This window comes from Falco biarmicus, chromosome 6, assembly GCF_023638135.1.
Source record: "Falco biarmicus isolate bFalBia1 chromosome 6, bFalBia1.pri, whole genome shotgun sequence".
In the NCBI taxonomy this organism is placed as follows: domain Eukaryota; kingdom Metazoa; phylum Chordata; class Aves; order Falconiformes; family Falconidae; genus Falco; species Falco biarmicus.
In genome coordinates, this window is record NC_079293.1 from 59,441,492 (window position 1) to 59,458,932 (window position 17,441).

General features: G+C 41.4%; 1 protein-coding gene across 2 annotated transcripts; it reads right to left on the reverse strand.

The window, feature by feature from the left end:
- Window positions 1-1,794: 1,794 nt before the first annotated feature.
- SMPDL3A (sphingomyelin phosphodiesterase acid like 3A) lies at window positions 1,795-15,657 on the reverse strand. 2 transcript variants are annotated; one of them, XM_056343539.1, is made up of 8 exons: window positions 15,494-15,657; window positions 13,784-13,997; window positions 12,148-12,292; window positions 9,123-9,219; window positions 7,687-7,865; window positions 6,519-6,699; window positions 4,450-4,574; window positions 1,795-3,268 (listed from the first exon to the last, which is right to left on the reverse strand). In XM_056343539.1, the coding sequence occupies exons 1-8, from the start codon at window positions 15,597-15,599 to the stop codon at window positions 2,957-2,959; spliced, it is 1,359 nt and encodes a 452-aa protein (XP_056199514.1). In that variant the 5' UTR covers window positions 15,600-15,657; the 3' UTR covers window positions 1,795-2,956. The 2 variants fall into 2 exon arrangements, with proteins under 2 accessions (XP_056199514.1, XP_056199515.1); XM_056343540.1 differs by having other exon boundaries at window positions 13,784-14,357; window positions 15,494-15,629.
- Window positions 15,658-17,441: the final 1,784 nt, after the last annotated feature.

Consider the following 17,441-nt stretch of genomic DNA (forward strand, 5'->3'; position numbering starts at 1 on the left):
CTACCACACAGTTCAGGATCCATCAAGTCACACGGCCTCTAGGAGCCAGCAACCACTTAATACCCAGACAGTGTGTGCTACATGGCAGTACTGCTACAAAGAAGTAGCAGTACTTCCTTCAAAACTATTTACCTGCAAAAACTGGAAGTCAAATCCTAGCATATTTGAGAAATCACTCACCTTATTTTTATGCCTCAAGTTTAATTGTACATAAATGAAAAGCTTTTTACTCCACTAGGTGGTGTAATTTGTCTTTCTGTCACGTGCAGCCTTACAACTATTCCCCCTAATCCTTCAACTCCAGATGGGGCCACAAAGTACCATATGAAAAGTGAAATGTGAATCTGGTCTACAGGAGTCAGCAACTTTACCAGGTCATGCCTCTTCGGTGTTTTCTATGATTCCTTCAAAAAGCTTCTGTCAGAAAAGTATAACTTACCTTTACAACATCCCTAGATCCATTAAAGAACAAAATAGGAACCTGAAACAAAAATATCACAGTTGCCCTCTATTTCCCCTTACAGCCAGGTGCCATCTAAGCTGTTCATGTGATCTAGCTCATGTTTTTTTACAGTGTAACGTTCCTAGAAGCTCTCTCCTTGATTTATGTTTGAGTTACAGTGCAGTCATACTCCTGGATCTTTCTTGGCAAGTTAGGCTTGCACTTGCATGATGAGTATAGTACGTGCCAAAGAAGTGGAGAATGCTAGCCTGCATAATAGGGTGTACCTTGGAAGATATACCCTGGCTAAATGTAACCCTGGTGGATATATCCCTCTGGCTGAAACAAAAACAACCTCCTTGGCTGATGTCATCCAACTCTTGGCTTCAGTTGAAATCCAGATCAAAAAAAAAGTACGTCTGGATCATAGCTTGCTATTTAGACATTTGTAGGCATTTATTTGTTCATGCTCTCTAAATAACATCTACTGACACAAATGAAAAAAAGAAAAAAAAATAGAGATATCTAGGAAGCAAGATATCCAATAACCCATCAGCAGCTAGAGTTCTGTAGCTATTAATCTGCGACATGGATCAGCTCTCTCTGAAGTTCAGCAATAAAGAAGTCCTTAATGGAAGAACAGAACTAGATAATCCTTATATAGTGTTTCCAGGACATCTTGTAGGTATTAAGCTTAAACAGAAGTCGCAGAACTCACAGAAACAAAGCAGTATAACGAAGAATTGTTCAAAGGAAAAGACTGAATAGAACAAAACCCATCTGGCAAACTGGAGGAAGCCCATCTCTCCTATTGCCTGCAATTGCCCTTACGCTATCCGCCCACAACTTCGCTTGCCCTCGGAAAACAGACGCTGGTAACATAAGCATTTTTTAACGAATAAAAACACAACAAAGAAATACATCCAACACAGAGGGAATCATCAGCTTTCAACACTGAAACTTTCTGGTACTTCCTCACAGTCACAGTCTGTACCAAACCCACGTTAGTTCAGGTTATTTACAACCCAGATACATTGGAGATCAGCCAGAGCAAATAGCTCTGAAGGGTTCACATGCCCACTATACTCTCTCCAAGCACAGAATTTAAAATACAGGACTGCCTACAGTGTGTTATTAATGGTATTTCTAAGTATTAGTGCCACTGGAGGATTTATTTCTGAATGCAAATTTAACAAACCAACCATTTCCTCTGTGGATGATTGATGCATGACAAATCTGAGGTATCTGCATCTACAGTTGTGAATACTGCAGACTTAGAAAATCTGTCCGGAAATATTCTGCTAAATATTTCATGCTCAAGTAGAAACAAAACCAGAAAGTTCCTCAACAGCTACAGTAAATACTTTAATCTCATGAAAATAAACAGTTAGCAATTGGATTTGTCACATAACTATTTCTACAGCTGCAGGAACTCTGAAACAATATTACCTAGAGTAGAGTCCGTATAGTATTATATTGACCAAAGGTTCCAGAAGTGTATTTCTTGACGTGACAGAAAAATGGGTAAAGGTCCTTCTAGATAAAAGGCCTTCTTCATGTTACCATCTTGTGCACACATTTAGTCACAAGAAGAGGAAAAAGTGGTTGCTGCAGTTGTGAATTCATACATGTGATAATCTTCATGTTAAGAACTAGACTGCTCTATGAAAAAAGAAACCTGAGGCACACCATGACAAGGGCATGCTTACCTGTGCTGCATAGAGAATGTATATGCTACGTCTAATTAGTGACACTGATAAATTTAAACCTGATCTATGGCCTGCCACAAAATCTCGTACCAGGAGACTGCTTGATACCAGTATCAAAGTGTATGTCTCTAACATAAGAAAAAAGCACTTTGTGCTGGAAAAACACACACATTCTGAACAAAAATGCATTAAGTATTTACAGGATGGAGGTTTGTATTCCATTATGTCACTTTCATGCCATCCTTAGAAAATGCCCCCAAGCAGAGGCAGGTTTCAGCTGAGGCGGGTTTAAGGGGTTAAGAAGGAAAAGGAATCTCGGCACAGGGAGATATCAAATACTGGCATCACATCAATAACATAACTGCACTCCAGTCTCAGCAAATCCAGGTTTTGCAGATTAAAGTTTGAAAATTGTGACAGCAGATGGTTGAAACCTGCCCCTATACCAATCCCATGCCTGAAATGGGATTGCCTATGTTTACAGACCCTGAGAAGAGAGATTTGGATTTCTAAAGAATTGAGTAACTTCTGTTCCCATATACTGGGATGCCTGTTGTGGATGGTACGGGACACTTGATACAACAGCAAAGTATTTGGCCACTATTACATAGCCAATGAGCTTTTATGTAGATGTTGAAGGAACACATTTTTACAGGAAGAAAGGTCTAGGGAGATTTATTGTCCCCCTGAAATTCAGAGAAGTCCCACAGAGTGCCTGCCAGCATGTCAGTGCTTGAGCGACAGGATGAGCAGTCTCTTTAAATCACAGGCTAGAGTCAGTATCAGCATAAATTGCACGGACACTTCATCTCCACGTTGCTTCCCGATTGATACAATCTGTGTACGAGAGGTAATCCAAATATTGGATTGCACATATTTGGCATGTCTTGCACCCCTCTTCACAGACAATGGTTTTGTCATAACTCACAATGAAGTTACTGTAATACTGTTCAAACAGTGTGCTATGTGGCACAGACAACTGCTTGGCCATTTCATATAGGCTTTCTGGCTTCAAGTCTTCAATGCCATAAGCTTTAGTTAGGACGTATTCTAATTTCCAGTTTGATTCATTTTTCTCGTTGGCGTCTCTGAGGTCCAAATAGAACTGCCAAAGATCCTACAGTTAAAAAAAAAAAAAAAAGAAAGAAAAAATAGGCACGGCTGTATTGCTTTCTTCCCTGCTTCATTAAGTCTCTAGAGTGATCTATTGATTAGGAAGCTGTCACTCCTCATTATTCACAACTGAATAGAAGGTCACGTCCCACCCCAAGAGCTGGGCTTACACCCAAAGCTGGTACTTGCAGTGCGGTAATGGTGGGGGGATGGGGAGGAGAAGAAAAAGGAGCCACAAAAGGCAGCACTGGCAGTGTTAAGAGGTCTTTCCTGTCCAAACCGTAAACCAAACTCCACTATGCTCATGTCTGCTTTAGGACTGGGGCAAAAGGGCGAGAAACAGAACCTTCTTTTCTGCAAGCATTGCTTGAGGGGCAGAATGGACAGAAAAAGAATTGCTCAGGGAGAATTCAAGGGAAAGGGAGAGATGGAGATGCAGGAGTAAAATCTGCACAAGAAAGGAGCAGCTGGTATTAGCACAGGCCTCCAGAAAGAAACCCCAGACCCGGTCAAGCTGCAGGATATGTTGTCATTGAACTCAGCCAGGTCAAGATTTTATCCTGAACTACAGAGAGAATATCCAAGTCATTCACAGCCAAAATAATCATACAGGACTCAATTTATCTCTAAAAATCACACGAGACCACAGAATAGAAGTACTCTACTTTTTTCCTTCTACATTTGTCTGTAATTTCCCATAAATAGCATAAACTCTATATTGGAAGGTGCATGATTATGAAAGACATCACATGGTTAAAAATGCTTTTCTTCATCTGGTCTTCTACACCCTTTAAGAAGCATTTCATGGACTGCATCCCAAAGCTCAGGCTATTACCAGCGAACAACACCGGTATGTAACAAGCCCAGAACTAGATGAATGTTTTTCACCCTTGAAGAGGTCCCTACAAATAGTTTAAAGATTCTGCCCAGAAAATTTCTGACTATCTTTGATTCTACATCATAAGAATATCCCATAGAGAACAGGAAGTACTGAGTAGTCCTGCAGGTACATAAAGACTGACCAAGTTCTCTTTCAGATTTCCTTTCCTCTGCCCAGGAAAAAAAACATGAGTAAGCACCAAAGTTCCCCCAGTATCCATAATACTACAAAGGCTGAGATCTCACTGTAATTTTTAGTGATACTATATATAAAGTCTTAAACAATGCTTTAAAATCTTTACTTACCAGCAAGCTATAATCAAGAAGATCATATTGATACAATCTGACACCAGGGTTATTGGATTCCATTTGCCATACATTCTTCACTGGGGTTACAGCAGGTGCCACAAACAAGGAATTTATTGGCTTTTCTGCAGGAAGAGAGAAGGTGAGGACACAGTTTCCTTTCAATCATTTCTTTCTCAAACAACTGTTTTCGTAGAAAACCAACACAGCAAGCACCACACTGATGGGCTTAGGTGCATTTAGTATTTATTTTCCTTGGATTAGCTGTATTACTGTGAAGTCCTCCTACACATCCACTGGATAGAATAAAATCTGCATAAAATACCACAGTACAGATTCCTGTGTGTATCGTTCTGTCTATACTAGAGGCTTCCCACTAATTCAACTACCTGTGCAAAATGGTCTTGCCTATATGTAAGGTCTCTGTATTTTGCGTATTTCTACTGAAGAAATATTCGAAACTTTTAGCTGCTGTCTCCATGTTATATTTTACATGCTGCTTTATGTATTTATGATGTTATTAGAAACACCAGGATACCATCACCTGACTCTGACTTCACACATCTAGACTAGCCCAGCACCTAGTATGTGAACACCGATCTTTACAGCAACTGAAACATGAGGACATACGGAGGTCTTAATTAGCCAGAATATGCAGGTAAGTATATTGAAAGGCTCTCTGTGGAACAAAAAAGAAGCCCTAACTATTCCTTTCTCTGATGGCATCACAGCAGTGAAGTCACAAGGTCAGTCTCCACATACAAGCAGAAGCTTTGAAAGCTTGGAAATCAGTAGATTCTTCTGGAGAAGATAAAACTGAGCTCTGTATTTCAGTACACTGATGTTGGCTACAATATTATATTTATCTTGAATTGTCTAGAATGTTGTCAAGAGGAAAATGGTACAAGTAGAAGACAGCCTGAAGCTGTACAGATAAACACAAACTGTATTTACATACATTTGCATGCAATGTCACTGTTTAAATTCTGTCAAAAGATGTAAAATTATTAAAACAATTTGGAAGCCATTACTTGCACATGCAAACTGTAATGAAAAAGTACCAAGATCACTCTGTCTTCAATGAAATTTGCAGTAGAAGTGATGATTTCATGGACAAATGGGACAAGGTAAAAAAATATATAGGTATAAGACTGCCTTGAATACCATTAAAAAAAAAAAAAGCCACTTCTTTCACTGGGGTTGGAGTCCTTTTAACTGAAGATTAATACCATGATAATGCCATGTGAAAAGGTAAATTATTTAGAATACAGTAACCTCGGTCAGCATTTTGGGCATTGCTTTTATGAGTTCATATAAAATATAGATAAAGAGCCAATTAATATTTGGGTGTTTTACACAAACCAAAGCAATGGACCTCTCACTGTTCTATGGTACAGACACAAATATTTAACCACTTACTTGTTAGAGATCTTCTATTAGAGATGTTAAGAGTGCTCTACATGGCCATGTCCATGCTTAAAATTAAGGGATTTCAAAGCAACAAACAGCATTTCCAAACCTGGGTGCTTTTCTTGAAGAAAAATTAGCTGATCTAAGAGATGCAACAGGCAAAGACTTTCTTTCCCCTGCCTCCTGCTACCCTTATCTTAATTAACTTTGAAGCAGCAGGGAACTCAGCAGAGAGGCACAGTAATGATGCAGGAAACACAAGAACATAGAGCATGTCTAGTTGGCCTGAGAACATTCCCTTTGACACATTACACAATAGCAACTGGCTAGTATAATTTGCCCATGTCACTGAGGGAGCAGTGAGGAAAGACTAGAAATTCTTGTCTAGGCATAAGCATTCATTAAAAAAAAAAATAGGAAGCTTGGGGAGTCTCTTCTAACTTCAACAAAACAAGACATTCTGCCTTGCAAGGTTCTCTTTGGGGAAAAAAAAAAAAGGGAGCGCGTAAGGCTTGAACTCTTGTAGATGAATAGCAGTATTTCCTATCTCGCTTTTTCAATTATTTATAACAGAGGCTGATTAGTAACAACATGCAAGAAAGTATTAATTTGCTTTTAATCAAGAACAAAAAGATGAAGGATTCAACAAGCATCATTACCTTCTTCATCCAGGAGGACCATGATACTATCTCTATGTGTGTGTCCAAAAAACTGCCCCGCAATAACACTACTGTATTTGCGAAAAATCTTTACCAGTCTCTCATTGTAATGCTCCCTGATAGCTGTAGTATTCCTTGCATATGGCAAGTATCCTATTGGCACATGTCCTATTATATATACCTAAGGAATTAGATACAGAAAGCACAATTAGCACCTTCATTTGAAACTTACATTTCTAGCTGTACCTCAGAAATGGTTGCCACAATTTCATAATAATGCTGTCTTAGAATCACAACACTTTTGTTACACAAAATACAAAGAGTAACAATGTTAAATTCACAATGAGAAAAAATAATATGTATTTACTTATTTTATTTTTTTAGCAAATTCACTGTAGTCTTGGGAAAAAGTTCCGATAAATCTACGTGTAATTTTAGGCCAGAGGAAAATTTGATCCATTATTGCAATTGAAAAAATCAGTTACTAGGACGAGATTTATCACTTGGCATCTCAAAGGGAGACTAAGTAAAACTTACGTTAGAATACTACAAAGTCTGCATGGCCAGTCACCAGAAACACAGAAGAACCGGTTAAAACCCCTCTGTCTGAGGTCAAGACTTTGTTCTAAACATACACACCAACTAATATGCTATGCTGCAGGATTTTATAAGGAAAGGAAATCTCTCCTTTCTCACAACTATTATATAATATTTTTTTAAAATTACAACATCATAGCAAAATGTAAACGTGTTTCCAAATAAATACTTCTTCTAGTCAGATAAAGATCCGATCACTGCACCAATCAAGCAAACACAAGCCAACAATTTTTAACCTTACTTCCAAACCTGATTATTATATGACAATTTATTATATCACTCAAATCATAGCAATTGCTGCAGCTTGGCTAAGTTTTGTGGTTTTACATGGTAGGAAAGAAAAGACATTTTACTGTGTAATTTGAGAAACTGCATTCAACTATTTTATTAATTGTTGTAGTGTACCGTACATATTCAAGAAAGTTTTACTAAAAAATGAAATTTTGGTTTTGCAGTGTCTTTGGAAGCATTAATATTATTTTAGAATAGTTTGTATTTTCATCGTCTCTTACTTCTTTTATTTTCAAAGTTTAGACAAATAAGGCTGATGGGTTCCATTCATAGCCCCTACCTTTTCCTTCTTTTGTAAAGAGGTTTCTAGTATTCCTTCCAGCCAAGCAAACTGGTTGGCTGGGTCAGTGATATTCACAGTTACACTGTTGGGGCCATAATATAAATTTGTGTTCAGACTGATTATCCTGAGTGGTTGAGAGCTATCACTGGATTCAAACAGCTGTGTGTAGAAGCCACCTGTGAAAAAAAGACCAACAACCTGAAAAATTAAAGGCTTCAAAACACAACTTTAGAATGAATGTACAGCACTGACAAAATACCCAGCCTTATTCTTTCTAGTAAAACAGAATACGACATGTTTATTCAAACCATGCACCACCTCATCATAACAGAAGATCTTAAGATTCTCTTTCTAGCAACATTTTAGTAGAAGTTGACACTGATTTTTTGCCTGTAATTTGTCTGTTTATGTGACAGTTTTCAGACGTAATTATTCAACTGACATGCAAGAAGTGCCCTGTAACATCTCTTCCACACCGAGAAATGCAGTAATTGTTAAAAAGTCCACATTTCTTGAAATACTGCAAACACATAGGTTCCTCCAGGAAGAAATGTCTGAATTTAGCAGCCTTGTACTTTGAAAGTCATTTAACTTCAGACCAGAATTATGATGAAAAGTAAAAATAAAGTTTTTCAATCCAAGCTCCTACAACTCTCCATGACATACAGAGCTTCTTCAATGGGTGCAATTTCATAGTTCACAGACTTCAAAGGAGCCATAGCAACAGCGCTATAACAATATACCTTAACTTAAGGTCTGCCCTTTTGAGTTTTATTTTTCCTGTCTGAGTTTCTACTTTCACTCTTAGACAGAGTTCCTTCTCATTCAGGACACAAAAATACAAGTTAAACTTCCAAATCCCTAACATTTGAGTGGATTGGAAATGGGGTTGGACTTTTCAGGCCTTTGCTAAAAAGAAAAATCATAATTAGGATATCAGTATTCTCCCAGTTTAGTAAGTTGGGCACAAATATGATGCAATTAACAGTATAATCACCAAGACTATGTGCTATCGTAAGTTGAACAAATATGTGCCTATTCAATATACAGTATCAAATATAGTGTCAAAAGAAAAATAACATTTCATCAATTTTTTACAACCAAATTTAAGTTTTCATGTGCATCATATGCCTTTACCTAAAAAGTATTATAAGATCTTGAAGGCAGGAAGGTATTTCACATGCATCGGTACAAAGCAAATAATACTGTACATGTTACAAGAAGCAAGAACTATTGCATCAGAAAAGAATAAACGTACCCTGAAGATAAGCACTGATATTCAAAAAGACACGTAACTTCTTCCAAGAGAAGCATTACAAATAATCCATTGTGGTGATTCACCCTACAAGGCTTTGCTAAACAAACGGTACAAATCAATAGAGACATTAGTTCTCTAAGCCTGAGCTTTACAAGGCATTACTGGCATATTTTACCTTTTCTGAAGGTGTTGACTGCTTCATCTGTTAGCCAAGGTTTCCAGAAATCTGCTACAGCATTGTAAACTTCACTGGTAGTTACAGGAAGCTGATCCTGTGAGGGAGCAGAACCTGCCTAAGTCTTAGCATTCACACGTACAGACAAAAAGTCACTAAATTATCCCACCTGACCTCTTGCAGAACACGTGAGTGTATCCAGCCATCACCAGGAGGAACTCAAGAAACAAAAAATGTTATGAACATCCAGTATTGCTGACCAGAAACAAATGCCTGAACTTAGTCAGAACTGATGGCATGGCCTTGTTAATGCATCGATAAACTAGCATCAGAAACATTTCAAGCCTTAGAAGCACAGCAGAGTGGAAAACGATACATTCTGCAAAAATAATAAATATGTAAACTGAAGACTCAAAGTCTATAAATAAAGTGTCTTGGAGGAAAAGCTTGAACATAAGCTTCTTTTACAGAAGGTGAACCTTTCAAACAACTTGGGGGTTCATAGCAGATCCCCAAAACTCCACTACAGACCTCAGAAACATGCCAGTGAAATTCACAAGTATTTCCATATCCTGCAGTTCTAATAACAAAGCATTTAAAGCAGAAGAGTTTTTTCAGTGTTTTCTCCCACCAGCTCCGATTAGGACTGCAGCACTCTTCTGTCTCAGCCAAGCAATGCTCAGGCACCACAGACTGGTAAGAGCCATGCTCTCATCTAACCCTCACAGGAAGATCCCAGGCTGTCCTTGTGTTTCCTAAAATACCTGCTTGGATTCTTGGTGCTTGAAGGAAAAAAAGAGGTCAAAAAATAGGAACAGTATTACATTGCATGTTTTCCTAAACATAAAATTTGACCTTTCTAAGATCTTTGAAACTAAACCTGTGTTATTAGAGGCTTAGGCACTAAGCCTCTGTCTAGGAGCAGTGCCATCAGAAGTGTGTTCAGACATTTGTTGCTTGCAGTGAGCAGATACCAGTTATTAAGAAAGCTTTGAGCCATAGCAGTTCAGCCAGAGCTAACAGTCACTAACAGACACAGCAAAACCTAATCTCAGATAAGAGGCCATGTTATGGACTGAAGGTGGTTTGGAATTCAGGAATTTAAGCAGCGGCAAGGATGTGAAACAAAGTAAGACTATGCAGAAAGACTGAGGTCACAATATAAGATCTGAAAGGTATCCCAATGCTTGATTAATCTGGGTAGTATTTTTAATAGGCTCTGCAGGAAAAATCACCCAAGAGCGTTAAATTGTTAAGACAGTCAGGTCAGAACACAATAGAAAGCAATAAAATTCTTTGGTGCACGGTGAGTGCACAGCTTTCACACTTGCTCTGGAACACCCTACAGTGTGTGGCTTGCTGCACACCACTTCCACTCATTTGCCAAGCACATCCATATGAAAAACAGAAATGTCATCAACAGTAAAAAAACCCAACACACAACCCAACAACCTGAAATGACCCCATAGTGGGGAATTTCTGATCCCATGGTCTTTTTCAAACAGTAACAGAAAAGTATGCCAGTTCTGAGTGCTGGTAAAGCCTGCCACTTCAAAGCAAAGTATGACAGAAACACGCCTGTGTGGTTTTGTGCAGAGAGAACTATCACAATAATTCAAACAGCAGCCTGCTTCAAAATACGATTTGCTGCCCATCTGCCTCTCCGTATCACCTTACTTCTATCATCAGGTTTAATTTCACAAACAAAACTCATATTTGTTGGAAAAGTCACTACGTTCTTTGCCTACAAGGCTACTGTATACAGGTTTTTTTCTTTTGTATCAGAGTGCTGAATGACAACTATGATCTGTTAAGATTTAAAAAAAAAAAGTAGAACAAAACACTGAATGAGACTTCAGTTAAGTTGCTGCTTATCAAAAACTTTACCAGTGGTTACTGCTGAACCAGCCTGGCCCCCTGTCAGTGCATATGACAAGCTGAAGCTGTACTACCAGAGTAAGAACACAAGAGGCTGAAATCCCAGCTTGGTTTGCACACCCACACTTCCACGATACATTTAACTCATACTTTGTCTCCCACATTTCCCTTTCCCCTCTCTGAGCACTTCTGTTACTCCCCGATTTGGGAATCACTTACTCCAGCAATGATACAATCACCTATTACACCAAGATATACACTGATAGGCCTAATAAGTAACACAGAAAGCTGGAGTAGAAGTCTTTGGGGCTGTGAAGGGGTGTTACTCAATTCCCATTAGGCATTTCAAACAAAAGATTTCAGTTGGCCCGTTCCATATCCCTTCCGATCCCCTCAGATCCAATGACAGAATTTGCTTCTCAGTCCTGTGTGCTGCCAGATCAACCTGCAACACGCTTTAAAGGACACATTAAGCAACTGTTTACTTTTGAGCTACGCCAAAAACAATATTCGCAGAACACTGAATGTAAAAAAAGCACTGTCCTCAGCTGCAATGGCCCATATACCCAGTAAATCATCAATGCAAATATTTTAAGTGTCCAATAAGGAGAGAAAAAAAACATATGTTTTTAATAATTGTGGCAAAACTATGGGACATTACAAAAACTCTGCCATTAGTCTGATTAAAAAAACACAGTGATGTCAGCAGACAGATTTCCAGTAGGCCTTTCAGCTGGCCTTGAATCTTACCACGGTCTCACAGATCCATTAAGGATGTAATTTCTGTTAGACTAAGTTATCGTACACACATGCATGACAGGCAGCAACAAAAAAACAAGTGTACTAACTGTGATGAGACCTGGTGGTTCTAAGCCATCAGCAGTAAATTTGCATGGCCTCAGGCAAGGTACAGATTTCACCTGCCATCAACGTTTTCTGGGGTAACTTAACACAGAGAGAGAGATGTACTTTCTGTTCTTGATTGAAACTATTTATAATTTTAAAGTGCTAAGTGGAGAACTGTAGAATACTGTTTCGAGAATAATAGTTACACAAATTTAACAGGAGTTATTTTTAACACCTGCTTTCTAAGGGGGTTAGAAACACACTCAGTATGAAATACAAACAACTTTCTAACTTGTTTCACCTGTGGCCAGTAGTCATGATTGCCCAAGGCTGGGAAAACCTGAAGATCTGGAAAGAAATTACGAATTGTAGAACTCATATTGCCAATGATGTTAATGACCAACTTTGTGGAGAGTTCTCCTACAGGAACATGAGGAGGGCTATCTCTGAAAAAGGAAAAGGCTTTATTAACGAAGGTTTATTAGCAAGACAAGGAAAGGCAAAACATTCTGCAAACACATCTACATTCTAGCATGTAATATGACTGACTACAGACTCTTAACTAAAATCACAGAATTGCCTGAAAGGCTCTCTGCAAAGGCTTTTTTTTTTAAAAAAAACCACACAAATAGACTAATGTATATCCTATGATTCACATTTATCATAACTAAGATTTCTTAGAAATTAAATTAATTCAACTTCATCATTCTGAGGTCCTGTGCAGTTTGGGTTATATATCTTCTGTCATCTGCACAACATTACAAGTTTATTTTTCCACTTTTAACAACATCCTGTTGAAAATGAAGTACAATAAGGTATGTGAAATAAATTAATCACTAGTTTTCATATTTGTATTTCTCAACACTCTTTCCCCATCAAAATTAAGAGGCATAACATGCATAATCTTCCAGCAAAAGAGACCCCATCATTGATAAACAAACTAGTTCTCACAAACACTTTGATAAATTACCCATCAATGTATACCATAAAAAATTATGTGATGGTAGAATGCAGAATTTTGCTATAGCAGACGAGTAAATTAATCCTATCTTTTCTGAATACCTAGAAAGTAACAGGGCATGGTATTATCAAGTTATTCCTGTGCCTCCCTTTCACACTTCTCCAGTCCCACTGCTAAGGCATAAAAAGCCTCACAGGTAACACCTGTGTCTGAGAGAGAGTAATATTACACCCATTTTCTAATAAGGAAAAGGTAAAACATTTTATTCAACAGTGGGACTGCACACATCCAAAATACTGCAATGAAGGACTGTGAAACCACACTCTTTAGAAACACATGCAGCTATGAGTATAGTAATCAACATCTGTAACACTGTTATCCTCCCCGCCCCAGCCCTGATCTGGAATTCATACAGGCACCAAACCCAAAAGGTAATTTTATACACTTTTTTTAAAAAGAAGCACAAGCTATAGTACTGCTTGATTCTAGTTACCTCTTACAGAGCCAAATAAAATATAGTTAAAGGGTATCTTCTAAAAAGGGACATGCTTTAAATGTAATAACCTTAAGACCTACAAAATCCAATACCTCCCACAATAATTCATTCCAGCCAGTTATTCTTCTGACCCTTCTTTTTGCTTTTTCCACTTCCCACCCTCCCCACACCATTTCTATTAACTTACACCAATACAGTCATGTGGTAAATGTCCTAATGAACAGTCCAATGAGATCCAGAAATGATTACAGAGATCAAAATCTGTTCCTGAGGTCCTATACTCTCACTCAGTCTTCTGCTTATTAGCCATTTGGACCACTTTAGTGGTCTATTAATACTTAAATAGTGGACTATTTAAGAGTAGCATTTGTGAGATACTGAATTCAGAATGGCTGGTGCAACTATAAACTTGTGAATCACTGCACTATATGGTTATTCAGTTGTTAAAAGCTTTAACTGCAGGGTGGCTTGAACACTTACCCTGTCCAAATCATGAACGAAACCTGTTGTTTTGAATCTTTCATGAATGCAAATGCTGACAAAATAAGTTGATACGGAGAATCACACAAAAAGTCTCCAAAAGGGCCTGGGTTGGAGGCATTGGCTCCTTTGGAAGAAGAACAAACTTTGGTGCGGTCAGGGGTAATGTGGTAAGTCGGATCTAAATGTAGGTCAGATACATGCCAGAACTGCCCTGTTTTCAGAAAACAAAGATTAAAGAAAATGCATTATTTGCATTTGAACTGGATATACACGGGTAATGCAAAGTTCGCTTCAGTTTGTCTACTGCTATTCCTCTTCCAAGTTTTGAAAAGGAGAAGAAATTTAACAAATTGCTGATTAGCCCTTCTGGTAAGTGTGGGAAAGTTCTGCATTCCTGACAAGTTCTTCGCGTAGTCTGCTTAGAAAAACTGAAAGCAGAGGCATAGGTTTAAGCTATTCAGCAGGAAAAAAAATGGAGGTTGGTAGGGACTGGAATATCAACTCCTTTTCCTTAATAGCAGTCTGGAAACTGGAGAGTAGAAGAGGTGGTAGAAGAACTTCTCCACTTCACCTGAAAAAGAGAGGGAGTTGCATTTTAATTATTTTTCTAGACTTCCCCTGGCAGGAAGCTACTACAAAAAGATCATGGTCTAGAAAGAAAGGCAAGAAACAGCATGCCTGCAAAAATTTCAAAGCTCTTCTAATCGCCAGCAGCTGTAGCAGCAAAGGGACTGGGCTTCTCACCAGAGAGAGGTGTCAGCCTTACCTACTCACTACTTTTCAGGCTGGCACATTCTCAGCCACTGCTACTTACCACTGCAAGGAGTCGAGAACTATAGAAACATGGGGAACAAGCTCCTATTAGAAAAACCAGTCTTCAGGTTTCAAGTAAAACAAAAGTAATTCCTTTCTGTCAGTTTCAAAGTGCTTGGGAATGGCACAGTGTATAGGGGGTTAGGGTTGTGAAACCAGGACAGATACAAATTGATTTTTCTCCAAGGTCACATGCTCACTTCCCACACAGCCGGACCCTGTGGAGTTTTATTTCAGGAAGCAATGACCAGCAGCGAGCTTCGAAATCTGCAAAACCGTGACTCTACCAACAGGAGATGGACAAACTCCTGGACACTGCCGTGTACTTGGTGCGAGGCACGCACGAGTCACGGGGAATGAACACCCTGTGGAAACCGCTTCGGACTACGCACCACAGATGGCTTGCAGCGTGCAGGGCATGTGTGCGAGCGCTGGCCGCGCAGAAGCCACGGGCCCCGTTTGCCCCGTTTGCCGTGTGCAGCCCACGGCCCGGGTGGTCACACCCAAGTCCCGGCCGGGCAGGGCTCACCTCGCCCGCCACACCAGCCTGCCCCGGCTAGCTAAATATAAACTCCACGTCACCCCACGCCAGAATAGCCATGTATTTACTTTACTAAAAGGGACGTGAAGCTGCCGCCGTGTGGGGCAGGGAATACCGGCGCAGCAGCCTACGTGCGGGCCACCGCGCGAAGGGGGGGGGCAGCTCCCGCGGGCCTCCCCGCCGCCGGCAGCGGGAGGGGCGGGCGGTGCCCCCCTCCGCCGGGAGAGCTGCTGCCCGCGGGCAGCGCGTCAGCCGCCTGCCCGGCCCCCACCGGCGGCCCCAGCCGGGCCCCAGCCCAGCGTCACCGGGCGCGGGGGCGGCTCCGCTCGGCCGCTGCGCCCCGGCGCACTCACCCACAGCGGCGCGGGGCTGCGGCCCGGCCGGCGCCGCCCGCAGCGCGGAGCAGAGCAGCACCAGGCCGAGGGCTGAGAGGGCGGCGCGTCCTCCCCGCAGCTCCATGTTGGCCGTGCCGGGAGCGCCCTGCCCGTCGACGGCTGCTCATGTGACCGCCCCGGCGCGGAGGAAAGGGGCGAGCCCGGGGCGGCTTGTGACTGCCCCGGCCCTTCGCTGCCTCCCCGGGGCTGCCGGAAGCCGCCGCCGCGCCCCGCCCGCACGACCGGGAACCCTAAAGCCGCCCCGGGCCGGGGCCCCGCCGCCCTAGGGGTCAGCGGGGCAGCTGTTGTCGCCTCAGCCGGCCGTGCCGGGGGTCGGGGTGACCTTCGGGAGGTGCCACCCCTGGGACAGCACTGAGACGCTGAGGACCTCGCAGGAGCCAGCCTGCCCGCGGGCAGGGCGGCATTCGGGGCCCCGGCAGATTCGAGGCAGCCTCGAAGGAAGGTGAGGGGGGAGGGCGGGAGTCCCCGTCCCGCTCGGCCTGTGGCACCCAGCGGGGCAGTCCATTCGAGCCCTGGGATCCAGTGGGGAGGGCTGGGACCAGTGGCTGAAAATCATTTCCACCAGAAGCAGCCGTGGCCCCGCCAGTGCTACTGTACACCTGACGGCCGGCGCTGGTGCTGTGCCGGCAGCCCTGGCGCACAGCCTAACCCTGCCCCGAGCGGGCTGCACTCGGGCACCTCGCAGGAGTCTCCAGTATCTCTTGGAGGGAAGGTTTCTCACGGTGTACACGTGAAAATGGATCCTAGTTACCTAACATGCTTTAAAATTCAAAAAGCTGATGAAGTATGCCGTCAAGTGCACCTTTCATACAGCTTAAGGAAAATGCTGAGGCCTATTGTAAATACATTGCTCCATCGCTAAGGCTTTATGGTAGTGGAGCTGCTGTTTATTGCAAAGTCAGTTTCTGGTGAGGAAGAAGTCTTTGTTTCGTAACTTCATGGGTCCCGTAACTGCCCCAAACACCTCACTGCTCCCTGTGCTGTGCTGTTCAGATCTGCTTTGCAAAGCCACTTTATCAGCAACTGGAAGTTGCTTGTGTGGGTACTTGCCTCACTTTTCCACTCCTCCGAGCACTGCCACAGGCCCTTCACAGGCAGTTTCTCCACATTCCCTTCTTTGACATTCATATTGTTTTATCTTTAGAACTGCAAAAGATTTCTCCAGTAAGCGTCATGATGGTTTCATGTGACTTACAGAACAGATATGCAGGGAAAAGTAGCCTTTGTTTAAAAGTGGCTGCAATGTAAAGTACTGGCTGTTCAGCATTTATTTGTACAAGTCTTAACAATCTCTCTCTGCATTCCTTTCCTCGTGTTTAATAAAAACCTTATTTAAGTCATGACCCCACAAATGACTTGTGAGGATGAATGCCAGTACTGAGGACCCAAGTCTGTTTTCCCCAACGATGAAGGAAAAGCAGCTGCTCCCACCTTCCTGAGAAGGGGTGGCTGGGGAGGACAGTCATGTGGTGAATGCACCTGTGGGTGAACAGGCAGCAATGGAGGGGAGGCAGATAAAAGCCATATTAGGTACTGAGGCTGAGGATTAAATAAGCTAATAAAACCAAAGGCCAGAAGATGCTGTTTAAACATAACTTGCTCTATAGCAGCTGAAGTAGCCCAAAACGTAAGAGACTGCAGCTCCCCACACCACTGGAACAAGTTCTATGTTTCACTTCTCTGCTAAAAAGCTCCAGATTTTAAAAGCTATCAATATCCACCAAATATATTGATAATGGTTCTGGATGTATAGTGTTCCCCACAAGAGAAAACAGACTTGGATGTTCCTTTCAGGCAGCTCTTTGTGAAAACATAAAATTAGTAATATTAAGTCTTGTATTTGTGTTTGTTAGGTACCATAGTTAAGAGTGAATTTCTGAGAGATGAGCTACCCATGTTATCCTAG

Bases quoted from the DNA above. Each gene is read 5' to 3' on its own strand.
- SMPDL3A (XM_056343539.1), bottom strand. From the start codon at position 15,599: ATGGAGCTGCGGGGAGGACGCGCCGCCCTCTCAGCCCTCGGCCTGGTG. The intron at 6,700-7,686 runs GTAGGGGCTATG...CTAATTCCTTAG, and splicing joins CTTTACAAAAGAAGGAAAAG to GTATATATAATAGGACATGT. The intron at 4,575-6,518 runs GTAATGATGCTT...CTCTTCCTGCAG, and splicing joins GGTCCTCCTGGATGAAGAAG to AAAAGCCAATAAATTCCTTG.